This window comes from Oncorhynchus clarkii, chromosome 16 (assembly GCF_045791955.1).
Source record: "Oncorhynchus clarkii lewisi isolate Uvic-CL-2024 chromosome 16, UVic_Ocla_1.0, whole genome shotgun sequence".
In the NCBI taxonomy this organism is placed as follows: domain Eukaryota; kingdom Metazoa; phylum Chordata; class Actinopteri; order Salmoniformes; family Salmonidae; genus Oncorhynchus; species Oncorhynchus clarkii.
In genome coordinates, this window is record NC_092162.1 from 23441289 (window position 1) to 23467965 (window position 26677).

General features: G+C 42.0%; 1 protein-coding gene across 1 annotated transcript in view; it reads left to right on the forward strand.

The window, feature by feature from the left end:
- LOC139368220 (zinc finger protein 385C-like) overlaps positions 1 to 26677 on the forward strand; it is a 130926-nt gene that overhangs the window by 90116 nt on the left and 14133 nt on the right. Inside the window, exon 4 of the mRNA XM_071106880.1 lies at positions 25855 to 25997. Coding sequence (XP_070962981.1) covers positions 25855 to 25997 — 143 coding nt within the window. The remainder of the gene's footprint in view (positions 1 to 25854; positions 25998 to 26677) is intronic.

Genomic DNA, 26677 nt, shown 5'->3' on the forward strand with positions numbered 1-26677 from the left:
TATGATCCAGACTAACACAGTGATTGTGCAAGTCATTCTGTAGCTACAGTTGTAAGTTTTCGCTGCTGTTACTCTGTTATTATCTATGCATAAGTAACTTTAATAACTCTACCTACATGTATATATTACCTCAATTACCTCGACTAAATGGCGCGTTGACTCTGTACCGGTACCCCCTGTATATAGCCTCGCTATTGTTATTTTACTGCTGCTCTTAATTATTTGGCACTTTTATTTGTTGTTATTTTAGGTATTTTTCTTAAAACTGCGTTGTTGGTCAAGGGCTTGTAAGTAAGCATTTCACTATAAGGTCTACACGCGTTGTATTCTGTGCATGTGACAAATACATTTGGATTTGATTTGGTTTATTCTTGGCTTCAAAACATTCGCTATCAGTTTTTCACACAGCCAGAACTACCCAGCCTTAGCTAGTTAGATTAAAACCCAGCTAAAAATGACTATACGTAAAGCTAACTACCCTGCAAACAATAATGAGTTGTTAGGATGTCACAAAATGGTCACCAGGACATTGTGTAATGGTCCCCAGGAAGTTTTGTCTGGTTCCCAGATTTTTGGGGGGACGTCTCAAGGTCATTTTTAGGACATTGCATCATGGTCCCCTGAGGTTTTGTCTAGTTCCCAGTTTGTCCCAAGGATGTTTTTAGGTTGTTCTTGTGACATTGTGTCATGGTCTCCTGCAGATTTTGTGTAGTTCCCAGTTTGTCCTGGGGACATGCCCAAGGATGTTTTAAGGACATTCTTTGGACATTCTGTCATGGTCCCCTGGAGTTTTTTGTTTAGTTCCCAGTTTGTCCCAGGGACATCACCTGATGGTCTTGAATAAACATTCTCCCACCCCCCACACAGACCCTAGTTTTATTACACATCACCCCTGTTGTCAAGCCCATCAAGGCCCTGATTGGTGAACCACTAATCCATTCACAGCTCTTTGTCTTTTGGCAATTCTCAGCACGCACGCACGCACGCACACAGCTTTTAACTTAATGTATTTGACACAATTTAACATATATTACATTGTGTATGTTTAATCATACAGTAATTATTATGTAACATGTCCTCAACTGGAATTTGAACGTACAACTTCTTGGTTCACAGCATTCCTATCTTCCTGCTACCCAACTATGCCTGAAACAATGACTGATTTCACCCGCCTATTCCTACACTTTGCACTTCAAAGGAAATCTCAGCTCTGTTAAAAATACAACTATACTAAAAACCTTAACTCAAATTGCTGAAGAATGTAAACTAAATCAATGAGAGAATAGTCAGATTAACTGATCATTAAAATGGATGTACAAATGGCACTCTTTTGCTAAGTGCAGTGATGTATTATAGGTAATGAATATGTAGGGAACATAAATTATACAGACTTTGTGACTCAGCAGAAAGATCAGCATAGCCCAAATCCAGAGTTCAAATCCCAGGTGGGGTCATATTCAAAGTCAATGCTAAGTGATCATAGGGCGGTGCAGTGTCATCCGGTGTAGGCCGTCATTGTAATTAAGAATTTGTTCTTAACTGACTTGCCTAGTTAAATAAATAATATCATATTGTCATTGATTCAAGATTTTTTTTAGCTGAACAGTATACCACTTACCTTAAAACCCCAATACTTTACTTATAATGGTTTGGGACACCAGGGACAATCAGAGGAGCTTCAAGGGACCATAACACAATTTCCCAATAACATCCTTAAAAGGTCCTGATATGATCCTGACATGGTCCTCAATGACGTCCTGGTATCTTACAGGGAACTAGACAAAGGCCCCCCAGAGAACATTCCCTTGTGACTATCATGCAACGTTCTAAGGACTATTAAAATTAACGTCCTGAGAACGTCCTAAAAAGGTCCTGACATGGTCCTCAGTGATATCCTGGGAACTTACAGGGAACTAGACAAAGGTCCCCAGAGAACTTTCCCTTGGGACCATCATACAACGTTCTTAGAACATTCTCAGAACATCAGAGGGAAAACAAATGGGGTGGGAGGGGGTGTCAATGTAAATAGTCCGCGTGGCCAATTGATTAATTGTTCAGCAGTCTTATGGCTTGGGGTAGACGCTGTTAAGGAGCCTTTTGGTCCTAGACTTTGCGCTCCGGTACCGCTTGCCGTGTGGTAGCAGAGAAAACAGTCTATGACTTGGGTGACTGGAGTTTTTGACCATTTTTGGGCTTTCCTTAAAAGACCTAATGGGAACATCTCCAAATCTCCTCAGGACACCCCCTGTTTGCTGGTAGCTACTAGCCAGGAGAAAGCTTAGATTTGCTCATGTTCTTTCCAAAATATAAACATGTATTCACATTCATGCACTTTTTACTTAAACTTACTGTGATATTACCAACAACAATTACTTTCCCCGATGCAGTGAGTAATGATGGTGGTGCTGCACCATGCTTTTTCTCTCACTCACACACTGTCCCTCTGCTTGTAACAACAGAGAGTGAGAACAAAGCAGTGAGTGTGGGCAGGGGAAGTGACTCACATTTTGGCAGCAGAGACCTTTTCAAAATAAAAGTCCCTCAATGAATCTAGTGACTCGTTTTTCAAAATGAAAATATCAATATTTTTGTTACCTGCTCCTACACCCTTGATCAGGGAAGATGTCAGAAATGTCACAATGTCCCAAGAATGTCCTTGGGGACTTCAGCGGGACAAAACCCAGGAAATAGACAACCTCCAGGGGACCATAACAGAATTTCCCAAAAACGTCCTAAACAGGTCCAGATATGGTCCTGACATGGTCCTCAGTGACATCCTGTTTATTATCATTTCATAGTCACCTAACCCTACCTATATGTACAAATTACCTCGAATATCCTGTACCACTGCAGATTGTTCCTCAATATTTACTAAATAAACTCAAGTAAAAAATTGTAAAAAGTACAGCTGAAGTCGGAAGTTTACATACACTTACGTTGGAGTCATTAAAACTCGCTTTTCAACCACTCCACAAATTTCTTGTTAACAAACTATAGTTTTGGCAAGTCGGTTAGGACATCTACTTTGTGCATGACACAAATAATTTTTCCATCAATTGTTTACAGACAGATTATTTCACTTATAATTCACTGTATCACAATTCCAGTGGGTCAGAAGTTTACATACACTAAGTTGACTGTGCCTTTAAACAGCTTGGAAAATTCCAGAAAATGATGTCATGGCGTTAGAAGTTTCTGATAGGCTAATTGACATAATTTGAGTTAATTGGAGGTGTACCTGTGGATGTATTTCAAGGCCTATCTTCAAACGCAGTGCCTCTTTGCTTGACATCATGGGAAAATCAAAAGAAATCAGAAAATAAATTGTAGACCTCCCCAAGTCTGGTTCATCCTTGGGAGCAATTTCCAAACGCCTGAAGGTACCACGTTCATCTGTACAAACAATATCACGCAAGTATAAACACCATGTGTGTCACGCCCTGACCATAGAGAGCCATTGTTTTTCTATTGTGTAGTAGGTCAGGGCGTGACTAGGGGGTGATCTAGTATAGATATTTCTATGTGGGTGATGAATTGGTTCCCAATTAGAGGCAGCTGTTTATCGTTGCCTCTGATTGGGGATCATATTTAGGTAGGTTGTTTCCCCACCTGCATTTGTGGGATATTATTTTGTGTTTTGTGCATGTGCACCACGTAGTCACGTTTCGTTGTAAGTATATTGATTTATTGTTTTGTTCTTGCTAAGTTTCACTTCCTAATAAATATGTGTAACTCAACATCCGCTGTGTCTTGGTCCGTCTCTACACACGAACGTGACAGAATATCCCACCACAACAGGACCAAGCAGTGTGCCCAGGAGGAGATGGGATCCTGGACTTGGGAGGAGGTTTTAGATGGGAAGGTATCCTGGACTTGGGGGGAAATCATGGCAGGACCGGATAGCCTTCCTTGGCAGCAGACACAAGGAGAGAAGGGAGGACAGCAACGACGGCGGGGTTCGCGGCCACATGGAGTGGAGTGAACCAGAGCCAGTCTGGGAGAAGAGGGAGAAACTGGAGGAGAGTGAACGGAGAGAGTCAGAGACCGTCAGTGAGTGGATGCAGATATTGGAGGAGAGAGTTGTTGGATTGGTCTATGATGCACGACATTCGCCCTAAGGAGCGTGTTATTAATCTGATGCCACCTGAGTCAGCTCCCCGTACTGGTCCTGTGGAGCGTGCTATTAGTCTGGTGAAATCTGTGCCGGCTACATGCACCAGGTCTCCAGTACGTCTCCACAGCCCAGTATGTCCTGTGCCAGCTCTCCACACTCGCCTTGAGGAGCGTGTCATTTGTCCGGTGACAAGTGTGCCGGCTTTACGCACCAGGTCTCCAGTGCGCCTCCACAGCCCAGTACGTCCTGTGCCAGCTCCCCGCACTCGTCCTGAAGTGCGTGTCACCAGTCCGGTGCCACCTGTACCGGCCCCATGCATCAGGCCTCCAGTGCGCCTCTCCAGTCCGGTACGTCCTGTGTCTCCTCCTCGCACTTGCCCTGAAGTGTGTGTTACCAGTCCGGTACCACCTGTGCCGGCTCCACGCATCAGGCCTCCAGTGCGCCTCTCCAGTCCGGTACATCCTGTGCCAGTTCCACACACTCGCCCTGAAGTGTGTGTCACCAGTCCAATGCCACCTGTACCGGCTCCACGCACAGTGCGTATTCACAGTCCAGAGCCGCCAATGAGGGTTCACAGGTCAGAGCAGCCAGCGAGGGTTCACAGTTCAGAGCCGCCAGCGAGGGCTCCCAGTCCAGAGCCGCCAGCGACGTTTCACAGTCCAGAGCCTCCAGCGACGTTTCACAGTCCAGAGCCTCCAGTGACGGTCCGCAGTCCAGAACCTCCTGCGACGGTCCACAGTCCGGAACCTCCTGCGGCGGTCCACAGTTCGGAACCTCCTGCGACGGTCCACAGTCCTGATCCAAGGCAGGAGCTCTCCTCTGCGCCGATGGCCAGTCCAGGCACGGCGTCCAGTCCCTCTCCATGGCAGGAGTCTTCCTCTGAACCAATGCCCAGCCCAGGCACGGTGCCCAGTCCAGCTCCATGGCCGGAGTCTTCTTCTGCGCCGGTCCTCAGTCCAGATACGGCGTCCAGTCCCGCTCCATGGCAGGAGCCTTCTTCTGCGCCGGTGCTCAGTCCAGATACGGCGTCCAGTCCCGCTCCATGGCAGGAGCCTTCCTCTGTACTGATGTCCAGGCCAGGGCTGGTGTCCAGTCCCGCTCCATGGCAGGAGCCTTCTTTGACACCGAGGTCCAGTCCAGGCACATTGTTCACATTGATCCGTGGGATGAGCGGGTTCTTCGTCCCGCACCAGAGCCGCACCCGATGCTAGCGGATCCGTGGGATGAGCAGGTTCTTCGTCCCGCACCAGAGCCGCCACCGATGCTGGCGGATCCGCAACCTGAGTGGCGAAGTACTCGCCCCGCACTGGAGCCGCCACCGACACTAATGGTTCCCAATTAGGGGCAGCTGTTTGTCGTTGCCTCTGATTGGGGTCATATTTAGGTAGGTTGTTTCCCCACCTGCATTTGTGGGATATTATTTTGTGTTTTGTGCATGTACACTACGTAGTCACGTTTTGTTGTTAGTTTATTGATTTATTGTTTTGTTCTTGCTAAGTTTCACTTTATAATAAATATGTGGAACTCAACATCCGCTGCGCCTTGGTCCGTCTCTACACACGAACGTGACAAGGGGACCACGCAGCCGTCATACTGCTCAGGAAGGAGATGCGTTCTGTCTCCTAGAGATGAACGTACTTTGGTGCGAAAAGGGCAAATGAATCCCAGAACAAGAGCAAAGGACCTTGTGAAGATGCTGGAGGAAACAGGTACAAAAGTATCTATATCCACAGTAAGACGAGTCCTATATCGACATAACCTGAAAGGCCGCTCAGCAAGGAAGAAGTCACTGCTCCAAAACCGCCATAAAAAAAGCCGCGGTTTGCAACTGCACATGGGGACAAAAATCATACTTTTTGGAGAAATGTCCTCTGTTCTGATGAAACAAAACTGGAACTGTTTGGCCATAATGACCATCATTATGTTTGGAGTAAAGAGGAGGAGGCTTGCAAGCCGAAGAACACAATTCCAACCCTGAAGCATGGGGATGGCAGCATCATGTTGTGGGGGTGCTTTGCTGCAGGATGGACTGGTGCACTTCACAAAATAGATGGCACCATGAGGTAGGAAAATTATGTGGATATATTGAAACAACATCTCAAGACATCAGTCAGGAAGTTAAAGCTTGGTCGCAAATGGGTCTTCCAAATGGACAACGACCCCAAGCATACTTGCAAAGTTGTGGCAAATGGCTTAAGGACAACAAAGTCAAGGTATTGGAGTGGCCATCACAAAGCCCTGACCTCAGTCCTATAGAAAATGTGTGGGCAGAACTGAAAAAGTGTGTGCTAGCAAGGAGGCCTACAAACCTGGCTCAGTTACACAAGCTCTGTCAGGAGGAATGGGCCAAAATTCACCCAACTTATTGTGAGAAGCTTGTGGAAGGCTACCCGAAACATTTGACCGAAGTTAAACAATTTAAAGGCAATGCTACCAAATACTAATTTAGTGTATGTAAACTTCTGACCCACTGGGAATGTGATGAAATAAATAAAAGCTGAAAAAAAACATTCTCTCTACTATTATTCTGACATTTCACATTCTTAAAATAAAGTGGTGATCCTAACTGACCTAAGACAGGGAATTTTTACTAGAATTATATGTCAGGATTTGTGAAAAACTGTTTAAATGTATTTGGCTAAGGTGTATGTGAACTTCCGACTTCAACTGTAACACAATAAAATAACAGTAACGAGGCAATATACAGGGGGTATATAGCATCATAATTGTTATTTTAATGTGTTACTTTAGTTTAATGTGTTACCTTAGTTTATTTAGAAAATATTGAGGACCAATGTGCAGTGGTTACCTGCTCCTACTCCCTTGATCAGGGAAGATGTCAGAATAGTCAGGGGTATAGCCACGGCCATAGACTAAGACCATGGATGCGTCCCAATAACATCTCTCCTGAAGTGCACACTCATTCACTACTTCCCACAAATCTGAAAGCATTGGATGGGTGGAGGCACGGGCTAGTTTGAGGGATTTCTACCATATTTCTTAAACCTGTCATTTCCTTTTAAATTATTGAAGGGAACTGAACAAGTGCACTCTGTGGGAGCAATGATAAATAATTGGTGCGTAGGCTGTAAGTCGTCATGAGTCAAATAGATTTGCAGCCATGCTGAATGTTTATTTCGGCAATGTCAGACTTGATAACCGTAGCATCTCCCTTGCTGTACGTAGGAAAAATTCTGTAGGATTTGAAGAAGCTATTGCTATTTTTACCTTTCGAATATTTAATTTGACCTGTATGCATGAATCGAATGGCTTGAAACAATTCAAATAACAAGTCAAATATACTGGTACTGAGTAAAAGCCATGATGTCTTTGACCTTAACAAAATAGCCCTGTAAGATCAAAGATCCACCACCATATTTTACAGTAGGTATGGAGTTATTTCTGCTCATGCATTCTCATTTTGACGCCAAATCCAAATCTGACCAAAGCACCGGTTCTAATCCAAGTGCCAATGCTGTTTAGCAAACTACAGCCATTTACATTTGTTGGATGACATGAAAATAGAGCTCTTTGACCACACACATCAGTGGTAGGTTTGGCATCAAAATGAGAATGCATGAGTAGAAAAGAACCTCGTACCTACTGTAAAATATGGTGGTGGATCTTTGATCTTGTAGGGCTATTTTGCTTCCACTGGTCCTGGGGCCATTGTTAAGGTCAACGGCATCATGACCTTTACCCAGTACCAGGATATTTTAACCAAAAATTGTTAATTGGCCACAAAATCTACTTTTTACAATGGCCATCTCAGCCCCCGGACTTGAAACCCGTTGAAAACCAGTGGTTTGAATTGAAGAGGGCAGTCCATAAGCGCAGACGAAGGATATCAAGGATCTGGAAAGAATTTGTATGGAGAAATGGTGTAAGATCCCTCCCAATGTGTTCTCCTACTCATAAAACATATTTTTTTAAATGCTCAGTGTCATTATACTCGCATGGTGAGAAATTGAAAGGTATTGAAAACCGGGGTGTCAATCATTTTGAAACCCTACCTTTTTGAGAAAAAAAATAATATTCCTTGTTAAACAAAATCTCTTTCTCTGAGCAGTTGTATTAGTATCAAATAATATAATTTCCACATTTTATTTAGCATATAATATTGAATAATTCATTTTATACAGTCGTTTTTGCTCATCTTTATCAAGGGTGTCAATCATTTCAGCCCCAACTGTATTATACTTTGCAAATGCATTAAATAACAGATTTGGCATTTTTGATGAAGCAAGAATTCATACAGGTCACGTGGTCCTGTACTGTACCTTGGTTGGTAGAGCATGGCGCTTGAACCCACTATGCGGGTTCAATTTCCTGGACCACATGTACTGTACGTTAAATATATGCACGCGTGACTGTATGTCACTTTAGATAAAAGTATCTGCTAAATGGTATAATGACAAAATTATAAAGAATGAAGATGGCACAGTGAACATGTTTCATTATATGTTAGCTGTGAAAATCAAGGACACTGTTTTCAGTGAAGAAAGATCGGTCAGTCAGTCCGTTTAAATCTGCCGTGGTGCTCATTAGCGAAAAGAGCATTTGTTCTGTCCAGACAGTTCTTTCTCTGTCTCAGTGTCATGGTTGATGGATTCTGGAGGGCTCCACCACTGATATAATTCCCTGCTCGCTGAGTGCTCCGAGTTAGTGAGTTAGCTGAACTCGACATGTCTAGAAAATCCTTTAAGCTGTGACGAAATGTTATGCGTGTAGCAACACTATCTACTTGGAAGGTTTTTGCCATCATCTTCAGAAGGCTTCGGTTGCCTTCCAAGATGGCTAGATTTTAGCTTTATAAATTGGTACTGTAGTACTTTTAGATGTTAGCCAAATGCTGGATACCTGAATAAAATGTAATGACTTCACTCTACTCTGAATCTATATCTCACTAGTTAAAACCTGGTAATGGATAAAAACCAAAGGACCAGGGCCTGCATTCACAAAGGGTAGTGCTGAGTAGTACTGAGCATGGTAGTGCTGATATAGGAACAGTTTTGTCTTAATGAATCATATTATATGGACAGGTGGGACCTTATCCTAGATCAGCACTCCTACTATGTGATGCTTTTTGAGTGCGGCCCCTGGTCCCTCAATGCCCCAAATAGCACATTGTCCACATCACATCTCTATGACACAAAACACTTTGTCAGCAGTAAGGAGTCACATAAGTGCTGCTGACTTGACCGATAATCTTGTGCGCCACAGTATCCAGTGAATTGTCACAACAACCAAGCGGGAATATGCAGGTTTGAGGAGAATCGACCTCACAAAAACGTAACCGGCAAGGCTTCAATCTTTCAATTCTAGGAATGGATATCGTAAAGGGAGAGGGTTTTTCACACGTCCTGATCCAAATATGTATGTCTGCTCACTGGTTGCTATTCCAAGTTTGAAGTGGAAGAGGTTGTTCACAACAGTATTTGGAGTATCCTGCTGAATATGCAAGCTGTCGTCATTAGTTTCATATTCATACAAAAATGACCAAACCTTAGTAACGGCCCTCTGGTAATGACTTGATTATGACCAGAAAAATCTATGTCTCAAACTAATGGCTGATATAGGAGTGTCATATTTTTTTCATCTCCAGCGCTATTAAGAGGACACTTCAAGCATCTGTGCTTGCCACTCTCCCAGTCTTGCTGAGACTCAGAGGAACGCTAATATTCTGAATGCTTTTAATTGGGAAGTCGATCGGACGGAGAAAGACACCAACGGACATGAAATATGTTAGCTGGCACATCTGCTGAGCACCATTCAATGGAGTGATTGGCCCAGCCTTATCTCAATGGGTGCAGCTGGTGCCAGTTTATTTTTAGGGGGTATTCAGACGTCCTCACATTCCTATAGCTCAGCTATGCTGAGTTCATCCTTAAGGAAATGGTAACAGAATCTGTGCAAAGGCACCGCAGCGTCCTCTCTGCATTCGTTAATGAAATACTGTAGGTCGATACTAGTGAACCCCAATATCATGGTGTTTGTAACATTCTTATCCAAATAAGAACATTTCCCCAGTCACTATACAAATTAAATTTGAACCAAAACAAGTTAGCACTCAGCTTCCTGATTGTACCTTTATAATGCCTGGGTGTAGGACCCACATGTGTTCCCTTGATAACTGTTGGGTGACCTGAATGGGTGACCACCAGTTATTTGCTTTGTTCCTCTGAAGAGGGTGCCTGGTATAGGTCCAGTTGCTGTAACACAGGCTCATTCCTCAGTAAATAGCGTAGCCTCTGAGTAATACAGACATGACTCAAATGCTATGCTCAACGTAGCAGACATGGACTTTTGCCACTGGGCTTGCCACCTGTTGATAGTTAGAGCAAACATCTGTATAATGAAGGGGTGCACCATGTATTTGCACCTACTGTAGAGAATGTGTAGTCAACTGTTTATATAGTTCTTGATAGATTATTTGTCACTTTTTGTAGAATAGCAACATTTCAGGTGGCAAATTGGAAGGACGCTACTGGCATTCTAGCCAAACGCAAATGGCCAGTGTTACCTCGTGTTGATTTTTAGTGTAACATTTCTAGTGTTGATTCAGGTGTTAACATTCATTGGTGTAAACAAAACAAAAAACAGCGTTGATGTTAATAACCAGTGTTAAACCAAAACCACACCCATCATTATCATATTTTCCAGCATGCTGTATATTGCAGGTAGATTTTTGGAATTGTTCAAAATCAATGTTTTTGCATGTACATTACTTGATACATTTATCTTATGCTACTCAAATATAAATAACATACAGTGCCTTCAGAAAGTATTCATACCCCTTGGCTTAGTCCACATTTTGTTGTCTTAAAGCCTGAATTCAAAATGGCTGAAAAAATATATATTCTCACCCATCTACATGCAATACCCCATAATGACAAAGTGAAAACATGTTTTTAATACTTGTAGAAAATGTTTTTGAAAATGAAATACAGAAATATGTCATTTACATAAGTATTCACATCCCTGAGTCAATACTTTGCAGAAGCAACTTTGGCAGCATTTGCAGCTGTGAGTCTTTCTCGGTACGTCTCTAAGAGCTTTCCACACCTGGATTGTGCAACGTTTGCCCATTATTCTTTTCAGAATTTGTCAAGTTCTGTTTCAATTGGTTGCTGTTTTTAGCTAGACAATCATTTCCAGGTCTTGCCATAGATTTTCAAGCAGATTTAAGTCAAAACTGTAAATCGGACACTCAGGAACATTCACTGTCTTCTTGGTAAGCAACTCCATTGTAGATTTGGCCTTGTGTTTTAGGTTATTGTCCTGCTGAAAGGTGAATTCGTACCCAGTGTCAGGTGCAAAGGATTTTGCCCAGTCCTTAACGATTACGAGCATACACATAGCATGATGCAGCCACCACTATGCTTGAAAATATGGAGAGTGCTACTCACTAATATGTTGTACTGGACTTGCCCCAAACATAACACTTTGTATTCAGGACAAAAAGTTAATTGCTTTTCCACATTTTTTACAGTATTACCTTAGTGCCTTGTTGCAAACAGGATTCATGCTTTGTAATATTTGTATTCTGTACAGGCTTCCTCCTTTTCACTCTTGTCAATTAGGTTAGTATTGTGGAGTAACTACAATGTTGTTGATCCATCCTCAGTTTTCTCCTATCACAGCCATTAAACTATGTAACTGTTTTAAAGTCACCATTGGCTTCATGGTGAAATCCCTGAGTGGCTTCCTTCCTCTCTGGCAACTGAGTTAGGAAGGACTCCTGTATCAAATCAAGTACAACAGGTGTAGTAGACCTTACAAAATGCTTACTTACAAGCTCTAACCAACAATGCATTTTAAAAATAAATAAATATGAATAAGAAGTAAAAGTAACAAATAATTAAAGAGCAGCAGTAAAATAACAATAGCGAAGCTATATACAGGGGGTACCGGTTGTCACGCTCGCTATCCTCAATCTCCCTGTCATAAATCAACCAAGGCGCAGCGTGCATGTAGTTCCACATCTTTTAATGAAAGTGAAACCGAAAGAACCAAAAAACAAACAGGTAAACAGCAAAGAACGACGCAACCGAGGTGCACACAAACACACACGGAAAAATAATTACCCACAAAACACAGGTGGGAAAAGGCTACCTAAGTATGGTTCTCAATCAGAGACAACAATTGAAAGCTACCTCCGATTGGGAACCATACCAGGCCAAACACATAGAAATAGAAAACATAGAAAAAACACATAGAATGTGTTTGAGGGTAAAAGCTGTTTAGAAGCCTCTTGGACCTAGACTTGGCGCTCCTGTACCGCTTGCCATGCGGTAGCAGAGAGAACAGTCTATGACTAGCCCCAGTGATGTACTGGGCCGTACGCACTACATTCTGTAGTGCCTTGCAGGCGGAGGCCGAGCAGTTGCCATACCAGGCAGTTATGCAACCAGTCAGGTGCTCTCGATGGTGCAGCTGTAGAACCTTTTGAGGATCTGGGGACCCATACCAAATCTTTTCAGTCTCCTGAGAGGGAATAGGTTTTGTCATGCCTGACCTCCTCCCTATAAGCTGTCTCATCGTTGTTGGTGATCAGGGCTACGACTGTTGTGTCATCTGCAAACTTAATGATAGTGTTGGAGTCGTGAATGGCTGTGCAGGTTGAACAAGGAATACAGGAGGGGACTGAGGATGCACCCCTGAGGGGCCCCCATGTTGAGGATCAGCGCGGCGGATGTGTTGTTACCTACCCTTATCACCTGGGGGCGGCGCGTCAGGAAGTCCAGGATCCAGTTGCAGAGGGAGGTGTTTAGTCACCAGGGTACTTAGCTTAGTGATGAGCTTTGAGGGCCCCATGGTGTTGAACGCTGAGCTGTAGTCAATGAATAGCATTCTCACATAGGTGTTCCTTTTGTCCAGGCGGGAAAGGGCAGTGTGGAGTGCAATAGAGATCATCATCTGTGGATCTGTTAGGGCGGTATGCAAATTGGAGTGGGTCTATAAGGGCACAAGACGAGACCCATATTCAGACACAGGAGGCAGATGGTTAAGCTCCGATATTTATTATAACACAAGGGGTATGCAAAAGGCAGGTTGGGTACAGGCGAGAGTTCAGAAATCAGGTCCGAGTCCAAACAGTACAAGGCGTTAGGCAGGCTCGAGGTCAGGGCAGGAAGAATGGTCAGGCAGGTGGGTTCAGTGTCAGGACAGGCAAGGGTCCAAACCAGGAGGACTAGTAAAAACAGAGACTGGGAAAAAATAGGAGCTAGGAGATAAACGCTGGTTGACTTGGCAAACAAGACGAACTGGCACAGACAGACAGAAAACACAGGGATAAATACACCGGGGATGATGAGCGACACCTGGATGGGGTGGAGACAAGCACAAGGACAGGTAAAACAGATCATGGCGTGACAGGGTCTAGGGTTTCTGGGATAATGGTGTTGATGTAAGCCATTATCTTTGTAGTGCCTGGGTGTATTGATATACCATCCAAAGTGTAATTAATAACTTCACCATGCTCAAACGGATATTCAGTGTCTGCTTTAAAAAATACAATAATTACCCATCTGCCAATAGGTGCTCTTAGTTGCGAGGCATTGGAAAACCTCCATGGGCTTTGTGGTTGAATCTGTGTTAGAAATGTACTGCTCGACTGCAACTTATGTGACTTTTTACTCCTGAACTTAATTTGGTTCGCCATAACAAAGGGGAATACTTATTGACTCAAGGTATTTCAGCTTTTCATTTTTAATTAATTTGTAAAAATAAATAACATTGAAAGACATTATTCCACATTGACATTAAGGGGTATTGGGTGGAGGCCAGTGACAAAAAAAATCTCAAATTAATATATTTCTTATTCTGACTGAAACCCAACAAAATGTGGAAAAAGTATAGGGGTGTGAATACTTTCTGAATGCACTGTACATTATTCTTAACTAATCAAATTTGTTAGTTGGACTTATTGCACTCATTACCAAAGTGGTTGTTTCAGTTTAGATGGTTTAGGTAGTATCACATCTTAATCTTCCCAATCCGGCAGTCATTATGAATGCTGGTTGCGGTTTAAATGTTTTGGGCTGTATGCCAACATGAATTACACATCACTTTGCAAGCCAGCATGATGTGACTTTCCCTCAACATTAGGCTTTATGAAATATGTGTTGTATTGTGTTAAATGACTACATTTTTATGATAACATATTCACTTAAGATATCACTTGGTGACCGAAAATTGATAAATGCAATAACCCTGTCTCTGTAACTATCAAATACAGTTTTGGTTTGGAAACTCTACAATTCACTCGAAAGACAAGGCACTCGGGGAAATATGCAAATAAGCCTTTAAACTAAACAGTGTGTTAATTTAACACTGAAAAGTGCGGACCCGTATAGACACTGGACTGTATTTACCTGGCTGTAAAAGACTAGTTGGTTGTAATCTAGTTATTTGAGGACTTATTAACCAGAAGAATAGTTTACAACCAGAAAATGATGCCATTAAGATGTCCACTACATCAAAAGGAATGGTATTTATTTGGTACTTGGAAATTTGGAAGTGCTTTGCCCTCTTTACATATACAATATATAACCAAAGTAAACAGGCTTTCAGAATGCCCTGCTGGTTCAATGACTCAAGGACACCAGCAGTGGATTTAACCTTGAACAATTCATTGTATGTTTTAAAATGCCAGTGTGAAAGTGGGCTCAGAGTGTAATAAGCAAAAATAGGGCAGATTACGATGGGAGGCTTGAACTTGGCTGGATGTTACCCTGCAGGAAGACTTTCTCACTAAGCCGTTGGGCTGCTGTGTGTGTGTTTGTGTGTTTATGTTTGCGTGTGCATGTGTGCGTGCATGGACAGTGACAGAGTAAAAAAAAGAGTTTGCCTGGACAAAAACGTATTTATTGACGAGTACAGAGGTGTTTTTTTGCTGTCAAGAAAAGGAAGATCTCCCTCTCCCTCTCTCTCTCTCTCTCTCTCTCTCTCTCTCTCCACCCTCTCACTCTCTCGTTTAGCTCTGCTGTATCTGTCGATGGTAGCCTGCTTATCTAATGAAAACTAAAAACTCTCCCCCACCCTGTCAGCCTATTGTCCTAGTCTATAAGCAGCAAATAGCATCATCATTATTGCATAAGCACAGTATTGTACAGTAATTGCTTTTATTCCTTGACTAAATAAATACTTTGTAATATATCCCTAAAAGGAATGTGACAGACTGGAGGGAAAAAAAGCATGTTTTTAAAATGCTCATTATGTGAGAAACGGTATGTTTTGCACGATTAGAAGTAGCCAGTGTTGATGAGTGTCGTGACTTAGTTACAATGGTGTGTTAAATCTTTAGTGTACGTAATCGTCTCTCTAAAGTCGTTCCAATTTAATTGTGTTGTTTTTTCAGCCATGATTCTGCATCATTTGTGCAAACGGAGAGATAACTGTGTCGAGATAACAAGTTTTCTACCCTTGATGGTTTTAGAGTCAAATATGTTTTTATGAGAATACTTAAGCACACTCAAAAACATTCAGACACAATGGCCCAATCAGAAACCGTGTGTGTGTGTGTGTGTGTGTGTGTGTGTGTGTGTGTGTGTGTGTGTGTGTGTGTGTGTAAGCCCTGGGTCTGCTCAGGTGGTGAGGGGCAGCTGTCTCCCGCCTCTTCAGCTCCAAAGCAAAGCCAAAGAGAGAACCCTGAACGTCAACAGGGCCCAAAATAAAATAAGATTAAAAAATAGTTGATTGCTATGTGATTCTATAAAAGAGAGCAAAATGAGAACAAGTGGATAGACATAGGCCCCCGTGCACACTCAGGTGGTAGTTAAATTGAGGGCAGCCTTAACTGAATGAACAAGAGAGACTAAATGTACTTGTATATATGAACATTTATTCAAATAGATGTGGGAGATGGCCCCGACTCCGGGGGATGAACCCCAGAGCCAGACGCAGGGATGGCAGATAGCCCTTTGATGGGCGTCTGGCATCAGTACCCCACTGGCTGGGTGTAAGATACTGTATTCAGCTGGTGGCGGTGGAGAGGTAGAGGGGAGAGGGCGTAAACCTTTGCTGCAAGTGCGAGACAAGGGGTAAGCAATCATTTAAATACATGATTTACCCCCATTGGTGAGAAAGAGAGCAAGGTGATTATTGAACTGCTATGCCCATAGGTATATTAGGAAGCCTGGTGGAATCACGTTATTCTGATGTGGCTCAATTGTCCAACGGCAACAAGTGACTGACATTCCGCATGTGGTTAATTGATAGTGAAGGAAGAGTGACCTGACGTTTTCCTGTTGATGAGACTATTTATGAACATAACAAATATAAAGTTCCCGCTGTGCCCGTGTCAGGAGAATATTCCATCAACGTTCCGCCAAGCATTCACAGTACATGGTTCCCATGTTCTCAGAATATAAGATACTAATGTTCTAGACACGTTTCATGAGAGGGGTATTTTATTAGGATCTCCCATTAGCTGTTGCAAAAGCACCAACTACTCTTCCGGTCCGCACCAAAACATGAAACATGACATATTACAGAACATTAATAGACAAGAAGAGCTCGATGACAGAACTACGTACATTTATTGGGACAGCGGTTAGAGCGTTTGTCATTGGTGCCGGTGGCCTGGGTCCGAGACCTTCTAGGGTAGTCATCCTACTATCACATTCTTTGCTAAATATATTCATGTCATTATTTGGCAACAGTTACAACTATCTGATCTAATTCAAATGTGTTTCTTATTAAAGGTTGTGAATCTGTAGGGTTTTCCCTTGAGCACAAAGTAGTACTACATTTCCACTACCTCATAAATTGTCAGTATCTATTCATTCAATATAGCTGAGCATCAAAGAGACCCTTGTCGTCTTTCTAAAATCAACAACACATTTACCATGTCATTGAGAAACTCATTTTCATTAGATCAGATAGGTGTGTTGTAACTGTTGCCAAATAATGGCATTAACATACACTACCGTTCAAAGGTTTGTCCTTCTTTTTGAAAGAAAAGCAAAAAAAATTGTCCATTAAAATGACATCCAATTGATCAGAAAACAGCGTAGACATTCTTAATGTCGTAGATGACAATTGGAAACGGCTGATTTTTAATGGAATATCTGCAGAGGCCCATTATCAGCAACCATCACTCCTGTGTTCCAATGGCACGTTGTGTTAGCTAATCCAAATTTCTCATTTTAAAAGGCTAATTGATTGTTAGAAAACCATTTTACAATTATGTTAGCACAGCTGAAAACTGGCCTTCTAGGCAGAGTTGCAAAGAAAAAGCCATATCTCAGACTGGCCAATAAAAATAAAAAATTAAGATGGGCAAAAGAACACAGACACTGGACAGAGGAACTCTGCCTAGAAGGCCAGCATCACGGAGTCGTCTCTTCACTGTTGATGTTGAGATTGGTGTTTTGGGTACTATTTAATGAAGCTGCCAGTTGAGGAATTCTGTTTCTCAAACTAGACACTCTAATGTCTTTGTCCTCTTGCTCAGTTGTGCAAGGGGGCCTCCTACAACTCTTTCAATTCTGGTTAGAGACAGTTTGTGCTGTTGTGTGAAGGGAGTAGTACACAGCGCTGTACCAGATCCTCAGTTTCTTGGCAATTTCTCGCATGGAATAGCCTTCATTTCTCAGAACAAGAATAGACTGACGAGTTTCAGGAGAAAGTACTTTGTTTCTGGCCATTTTGGGCCTGTAATCGAACCCACAAATGCTGATGCTCCAGATGCTCAACTAGTCTAAAGAAGGCCAGTTTTATTGCTTCTTTAATCAGAACAACAGTTTTCAGCTGTGCTGATATTGCAAAAGGGTTTTCTAATGATCAATTAGCCTTTTAAAATGATCAACTTGGATTTGCTAACACAACGTGCCATTGGAACACAGGAGTGATGGTTGCTGATAATGGGCCTATGTAGATATTCCATTAAAAATCAGTTGTTTCCAGCTATAATAGTCATTTACAACATTAACAATGTCTACACTGTATTTTTTGCTTTTCTTTCAAAAACAAGGACATTTCTGAGTATTTGGGGTATTGACCCCAAACTTTTGAACAGTAGTGTATATTGCTAAGAATGTAAGAGTAGGGTGACTTCCTTAGTGGGTCTCGAACCCAGGCATGTGCTTATTGGGCCAGTATACAGTAGTTAGGCCCTGTCCAGAAGAAACCCTAACCCCTCCTCCCTAGGCACTTATGTAGATGAAGCAACTTGAAGGATGTAAGCAATAATGGTGATTGCACTTGTCTTCATGGATCCACCAGTACCCGAATACCCGATCTGAGACCCGAGCGGGTCGGATACAGAATTCTAAATAATGTCACGGGTCTCTGTATGATTGTCACGGGTTTGTGTAATTTTAACTGACTTGTCCGGAAGGGCCCGTACAGATCGGAACTTTACTCCTGCAGTAGAGAGAGAGATTTTATCACTTATGCTGCTGCTTTTGCTTTTCATGAGAGTGGAGCATGGCGAGTGTAGCTTGTTCTTGTTGTTGTTGTTGGCCAATCATAAGTCATTAAAGCGGCAATAGTTAGGAGATATCTAATCAATGGAAGATGCAATTAAAATGACAGAATTAAAAGTTAAAGGAGAAGGATAGGCTATAACAACCTAGAGCCAACAGGTAGGCTGCTACTTAATATTCAGAATGGAGTTGTTGTTATTTGCAAATGTAGAATGAGAAAGTGCATGCACTGCAACCTCAATTAGCCTAACAGTTAGCTGGCTTAACTAGCTTCTCCGGGTTTGATGCAGTCAAGACAGGTACTATGTGATCATATTTCATGATAAATAACCTAGCTATGGCAGCCTCTCTCTCCATCTCCTCCCTGCTCCCCGTGTCAGTCACTCACAGTATGGCCCCTCCCTCATGCGCTTTATCAGCTACGGTTAATAAAGTAACTTAACAAATGTCTAATATTTCAAATATATACGTTGAAAACACTATGTTTAAAGCACTGGGTGTGAGAGTATCCCAAACCTTGCCAACAGACAAAGCGCTATGATTGGATCAGGGGTTCACCAATCAGAGACTTGATTGGCTTGGCAACAATAACAAGACATGATTTGTAATTACATATTTTTTGAGAGGGAATGAAACGTGTCTAGAACATACATATTTTAAGCTATGAGAACATGGTAACCACGGTCTGAGTAAGTTCTATTTTACATTAAGGGAATGGTCTCTTGGAAACAGTCCTTGCACATCACGGGAACGTTACTATGAAAACGTTAGTTAATGACCTAGTGAGACTCTTAAGGGAACGTTTGACAATATGGTGTGCCCTAAGGGATGCTCTGAAACACTCTTCTGAGGTGCTGTCAGTGCGATCCTCTGCGTTGAAAGGCTTGTTACCCTTTTCCTCATCAAAAGAATGATAAACACTGGGACGGTGAGTCACCCAAAGACTAATCCTCAAAATAATAGCGATTAAGCCTCCAGTTTGCAGTGTGCCATCATTTCCCTGCCTCATAAGCTTTTATCCCCACTCTATGAAAAGGATCATTGCATCTACACTCCTATCATCCATGAATATGGTATCTTTCTCTGGGGAAGTCGAAGCCGGGTTGAAAGAGGAAAACTGTTTTACCATCAATTCAATGGATCGTGAAGGGCAACTCTTGTGTAGTGTAAAAAATGCATATATACAGTGCCTTGCAAAAGTATTCGGCCCCCTTGAACTTTGCGACCTTTTGCCACATTTCAGGCTTCAAACATAAAGATATAAAACTGTATTTTTTTGTGAAGAATCAACAACAAGTGGGACACAATCATGAAGTGGAACAACATTTATTGGATATTTCAAACTTTTTTAACAAATCAAAAACTGAAAAATTGGGCGTGCAAAATTATTCAGCCCCCTTAAGTTAATACTTTGTAGCGCCACCTTTTGCTGCGATTACAGCTGTAAGTCGCTTGGGGTATGTCTATCAGTTTTGCACATCGAGAGACTGAAATTTTTTCCCATTCCTCCTTGCAAAACACCTCGAGCTCAGTGAGGTTGGATGGAGAGCATTTGTGAACAGCAGTTTTCAGTTCTTTCCACAGATTCTCGATTGGATTCAGGTCTGGACTTTGACTTGGCCATTCTAACACCTGGATATGTTTATTTTTGAACCATTCCATTGCAGATTTTGCTTTATGTTTTGGATCATTGTCTTGTTGGAAGACAAATCTCCGTCCCAGTCTCAGGTCTTTTGCAGACTCCATCAGGTTTTCTTCCAGAATGGTCCTGTATTTGGCTCCATCCATCTTCCCATCAATATTAACCATCTTCCCTGTCCCTGCTGAAGAAAAGCAGGCCCAAACCATGATGCTGCCACCACCATGTTTGACAGTGGGGATGGTGTGTTCAGCTGTGTTGCTTTTACGCCAAACATAACGTTTTGCATTGTTGCCAAAAAGTTCAATTTTGGTTTCATCTGACCAGAGCACCTTCTTCCACATGTTTGGTGTGTCTCCCAGGTGGCTTGTGGCAAACTTTAAACTGCACTTTTTATGGATATCTTTAAGAAATGGCTTTCTTCTTGCCACTCTTCCATAAAGGCCAGATTTGTGCAATATACGACTGATTGTTGTCCTATGGACAGAGTCTCCCACCTCAGCTGTAGATCTCTGCAGTTCATCCAGAGTGATCATGGGCCTCTTGGCTGCATCTCTGATCAGTCTTCTCCTTGTATGAGCTGAAAGTTTAGAGGGACGGCCAGGTCTTGGTAGATTTGCAGTGGTCTGATACTCCTTCCATTTCAATATTATCGCTTGCACAGTGCTCCTTGGGATGTTTAAAGCTTGGGAAATCTTTTTGTATCCAAATCCGGCTTTAAACTTCTTCACAACAGTATCTCGGACCTGCCTGGTGTGTTCCTTGTTCTTCATGATGCTCTCTGCGCTTTTAACGGACCTCTGAGACTATCACAGTGCAGGTGCATTTATACGGAGACTTGATTACACACAGGTGGATTGTATTTATCATCATTAGTCATTTAGGTCAACATTGGATCATTCAGAGATCCTCACTGAACTTCTGGAGAGAGTTTGCTGCACTGAAAGTAAAGGGGCTGAATAATTTTGCACGCCCAATTTTTCAGTTTTTGATTTGTTAAAAAAGTTTGAAATATCCAATAAATGTCGTTCCACTTCGTGATTGTGTCCCACTTGTTGTTGATTCTTCACAAAAAAATACAGTTTTATATCTTTATGTTTGAAGCCTGAAATGTGGCAAAAGGTCGCAAAGTTCAAGGGGGCCGAATACTTTCGCAAGGCACTGTATATACATACTTTCAGACATACACACAACAAATATAATGGTAAGATTAAAAAGCATGATTCAATGCACAGTTGACCAGTTGAAAACAAAGACTGCAAAAGACTGAGTGCGTGGTTAAAAGTGTCAAATGAACGCCAAAATATGTTATAAAACAAACAAAAATGAAACCTCTAACTATTCTTGTAGCCAAAATATTTTTCTGAGCCAAATATAAATTCACTCACAGTTGATGTTTGTACCCGCTTCTATGGAGCAAAACATTACATTTCTTGCCTGGTACTTTTTGTGACTTAATGCTTGAAAGATTATTGAGATCAATTGCAGATTTGTGTGAGAGAGAGGGGGAGGGGAGAGGGGGAGAGACAGCGAGGGAGAGAGAGAGAGAATGGGGTGACAGAGAGAGAGAGCGGGGGAGAGAAAGGAGAAACAGAGAATGAGAGAGAGTGAAGGGAGAGAGTAAGAGAGAGAGCTAGAGGAGAGAGAGTTAGAAGGAGAGAGAGTTAGAAAGAGAGGGAGATAGAAAGAACGAGAGAGTCAAGGTCTCCAAAAGTCACAACTTAGCACAGCACCCAGTTAGGGGGGAAAATGTTCCCCTAGTTTCTGCTTTATCACACACACACACGCACGCACAAAAGCACAAACACACATTCTATTTAATGGATCCTGATTGCTATTAATGTGTGCTGATGGTAATATCTCCAGGGGAAGTGTTCACCTCCATCAAGATCAAAAGTAAAATAATTGGCTATTTAAGTCCCATTTGCTCTCGCTCGCTCGTTCTCTCTCTCTCTCTCTCTCTCGCTCTCGCTCTCTCTCGCTCTCTCTCGCTCTCTCTTCCATCTCTCTCTCTCTCTGCTGACCAATCTCTTATAGCTGTACCACAATAGAAATGTGTGCGCCAAGCTGCAGTACTCCAAACTTGATTTGGATTAAGTGCTGTCCTTAATCCTTAAAATATTCTGGTTATTTTTGGACAATTTAGCACATTGAGAGTTCTAGTGGACAGAAGGACAGAAATGTGTAGATTGAAGTACTCAGTACGGCAGTAGGGATGGGCACGGGTATTCGATTATTCTAATATCCGAACAGACGTTAGTATTCAATTACCTGGGAGAGTATTATTTTAAAGGCTTTGGCTAAAATGCAATCAAATGATCTGTGACATTGCTACATAGCCAACAAGGATAGACCATTACATTCAAAATTATAATAAAACTAGTGATGCACCAATATGACATTTTTGGCCGATACCGATATCCAATATTTTCCTGGCCAAAAACACCCGATACCGATAACTGATATTTAAAATGTCCCATAGGGCGGCGCACAATTGGCCCTTAACTGACTTGCCTAGTTAAATAAAGTTACACACACCACACTGACCAAAAAGTTATTTTGTTGGCATTTACATATGTCCCCATTACCAGTAAAACATAATCAAAACCTATTTATTTCACTTACTTACTGTGCTGTTTCGTTGTTCATTTGTTCAGTCATTTCATTCTCAACCAGGATTTCTATGGAACGCAGTTTGGGTCTTTGCCAAATAAGCTTGTTGATCAATCAGGACCTGAATATGACTGCACGTCACATAATAATTTAACGCGTTCAGAATTTTTTTATGTAGTTATTACACATTGATTACAATATCACTCGTATTTCATATGTCACAACGATTCATCGATATACGTATACTATGATGCTGGTAAAGTTGTCTCGCGCACCTGCTGGTCATAAAAAAAAGCTAGCTAGCTGATGGATGCAAATAATGTTCTTCCCCAAAACAACATAATCTGTTTCAGCTAGCTAACTATATAGCTGGGTGTCATCATCTAAAATATCCCTAATTTATAATTTTTATTTGATTAATGGTGGTTGGACCCATCTATGTGAAGCTAGCCACAATAAGGATTAGCCACAAGAGAGGACTTTGCGGTGAGCTTTCAAAATAAAAGTATGTCATTGACAGTGATGCAAATAAATACAAAGAGTAGAATTATGCCATAATTGAATAGATCGTGCTAAACAAGGATGGAATGTTGTTATATAAAATCAACAAAAGACAAGAATTTGTCAATTTGACAACAATCTGTTGAAATCACACTGGATGTATTATACTTTAGAATTGCATTAGGGGCATACTTATTTCACTGTACAGCCTTACCTATGGATTGTGGATCAATGACATGGGGTATCAGTCTACTCAGTGACACCCAGAGAAAATTTGCGTCGTAGCTCTTATAGCGGGACTCAACTGTGAATTGAGCCACATGTTGTCAACCTATGTGCATTGAACACTATTCCAGAGGAAAAACATTGTGTGGATGTTTTGGAGGAGGACATTGGGTATATCTTGGGTATTGTGTAGACTGATACCTCATTTCATTGATCCCCAATCCTTAGGTAATGCTGTACAGTGCAATATGAATATAAATACACACAATCGGCTGACTGGGGAGGTGATTTCACACAGTCACAGTCCCGCGATAAGAGCTAATATTTGCGTAAACTCTTCACAGTTGTGTTCTGTGGGTGTCACAGAGTAGACTGATAACCCATTTCATTGCTTCACATTTCAAACTTGTTTAACATTATCTAGTCTAAATATGGAATGATCCCACCAATTGTAACCTTCTGCATCCCTATTAAAGAGGTCTTTTTATTTTGAAGGCAAACTGCAAATTCCACTATTGTGCCTAATCCTGATTGTGGCTAGCTTCACAACACATAACCTGGTCCGGTCAAGCCTCACTTGCTGGCTGCTTATAACGTTAGCTTTGGGCAACAGGGTTAAGTATCTGGCTAGTTTTTTATTTTCATGAACTGAAGTTCAATTTCAATAGGCGAACAACAAGTGGCTATCTACCTAATACTTACTCACAAGGATTCCTAAATCATTGCTAAGAATAAGGAAAATGACTGCAGTTTCTACTGGTCATTGTTTTCAGGCTGGTTGTATTGGTGCTAGTTAGGTACCAAGCTAAAGCTAGCTACCCCAGAAGTTGCGGTAATGCTTTATTACCAACATGGTATTGTAAACACATAATTCGTGGCCTGTGTTTACAGACTTTTTTGTACAGCTTTGACAGTGCTACTGGCTTGCATGTGAAAATTCAGAACACACAACATTCTATAATAGAACTGTGTTATTTGACGTGTCAAATTAAAAGCTTATTTAACGCGTCAAATAGTGTTATTAGACGTGTATCCTTTTTGACACTCAAAGACCCAAACGGCGTTCCATAGTATGTCGCAAAGCTAATAACAGTGACGATATTACTGTGTAACTCCGGTAGGGCAACATCTGAAAAATAGCGCACTTGGTTGTGTGTACCGGTGCTCGACCAGTCGTGAAGTCCAACATCACCCACGACAGAGAACGGTTGATTGTCAAGGGCAATGAATTCCATTATCTTGGCGTTAATGGATTTCACCTTTGAGTTATCTCACTGAAATGTTCTTACTCTTTCAAATGACTGCTCGACTTGTTGACTGCTCGATCCACACAGCAGACATTGTGGGCTAGGTTAGGAATGCTGTGTTGCACATGTAGCTCAAAATTTTACGTAGCGTCATTACGTCATGTACCCACGTTATATAGGTATGCACGTCAGCTTTGACATCGGTTTTGCACATCGGCGTTAAACTAGACATCGGCCGATACCAATGTTGCCAATTTTAGCAAATATCGTCCGATTCCGATATGTTCACCGATATATTGTGCATCCCTAAATGAAATGACTGTTTTATGATAGTTTTTATGACTGCGCCCCATAAAAAAGACATCGGTCAATCAATTAATTCCGGAATTAAGTTGGCTAAATGAGAAGGAGTAGGCTACAATGATCACCCAACAGGTAGGCTGTTGTTTCATATGAATGGAGTTGTTGTAGACAAGGACAGCAAGCGCAAAATAGCCTCAATTAGCCTAACTACTTTAGCTAGCTGGCTACTGTAGCTAGGTAGCTTCTTTACAACAATTTGATGTGGTCAAGACAAGCACTTCCAGATGGTTTGATATATAACCTATTGCAGCAACAAGTTTGTCTAACTAGTTTGAGTCGGTTTGGCTTCTCTCTCTCTCTCTCTCTGACTGTCACACACACACTGGTCCCTGAAATAAACTTATATTTCAACTATCTGGATAAATGTCATGATATTATTCGAATAGCAAAATAATTTTGAATTCTCATCCCTATATGGCAGTCAGAATTTATTTCAAGGAGAGGTGTGGCTTTGTATTCATTTCCATTGAAAATGTCCACAAGATGTCAGTCTTTGAGTGCACAAGGATGATAGGAAGTCAGAGTCTACCAAGTAGCTTGGGAGGTGTGTTGATCACCTCCAGTTGACACCGCCAATACAGCAAAGAGTTATCAGTGACAGATGAATTCTAGCCTTAGCCCATTGTCTTACGCCAGATAGTATGTCAGGTAGAATTGACAACACCTGTTGGAAGACAATGGATTTTCAGCATCTGTATGTCCTCCACCCACCCTCTACAGGTACACTGTCCCAGGCCAACCCCCTCCTGGCCTCCCTATCCCTCCCGGGACGGCCCCTCCAGACCCAGCTGGACATCAAGCACTTCCTGCCGCTCCACGTCAACGCCTCCTCCCCCCTCAACCTCTTCCCCAACTTCAACATGGTGAGCTGCTCTCACACACACACATGCATGTAGACAGGCATGTACACACTAGGGTTGGGCGGTATCCAGATTTTCATACCGTTTCTGTACCATACCGGGGTATACGGTATATACGAAGGAAGGCTATTTTTTTTATTTTTTTTTGCCACACAAAACTATTTCGGCAACAGGGATCTTGATCCATGGGGGGGTTTGCATGTATCTATTCTAAGCAATAAGCTTGATCTTGACATCTAGCCACTTAGTTAGCAAGTTAGCAAACCAAATGCATAGCTGGAACCCAAGGCTTGATAATTTGATAATCTTTGCCCCCAACCCACATTTTTTTATATATATTTTTGGGGAGGTATTGAAAGTCATATCGTTTGTATTTCAAAATACCCCAGTATACGGTATAAATGGAATATCGCCAAAGCACACACAGGTATTCATGCGCATGCTCATGTACACACACACACACACACACACACACACACACACACACACACACACACACACACACACACACACACACACACACACACACACACACACACACACACACACACACACACACACATGTCCAGTTCCTGTCTTATTACCTGTTCCTCTATGTACTTGATGACATGTATACACATACTGTACATCTATGAACTCCAAAACACACCTTGTCACATCTTTTGGATTAGGTGTGTTGTGGC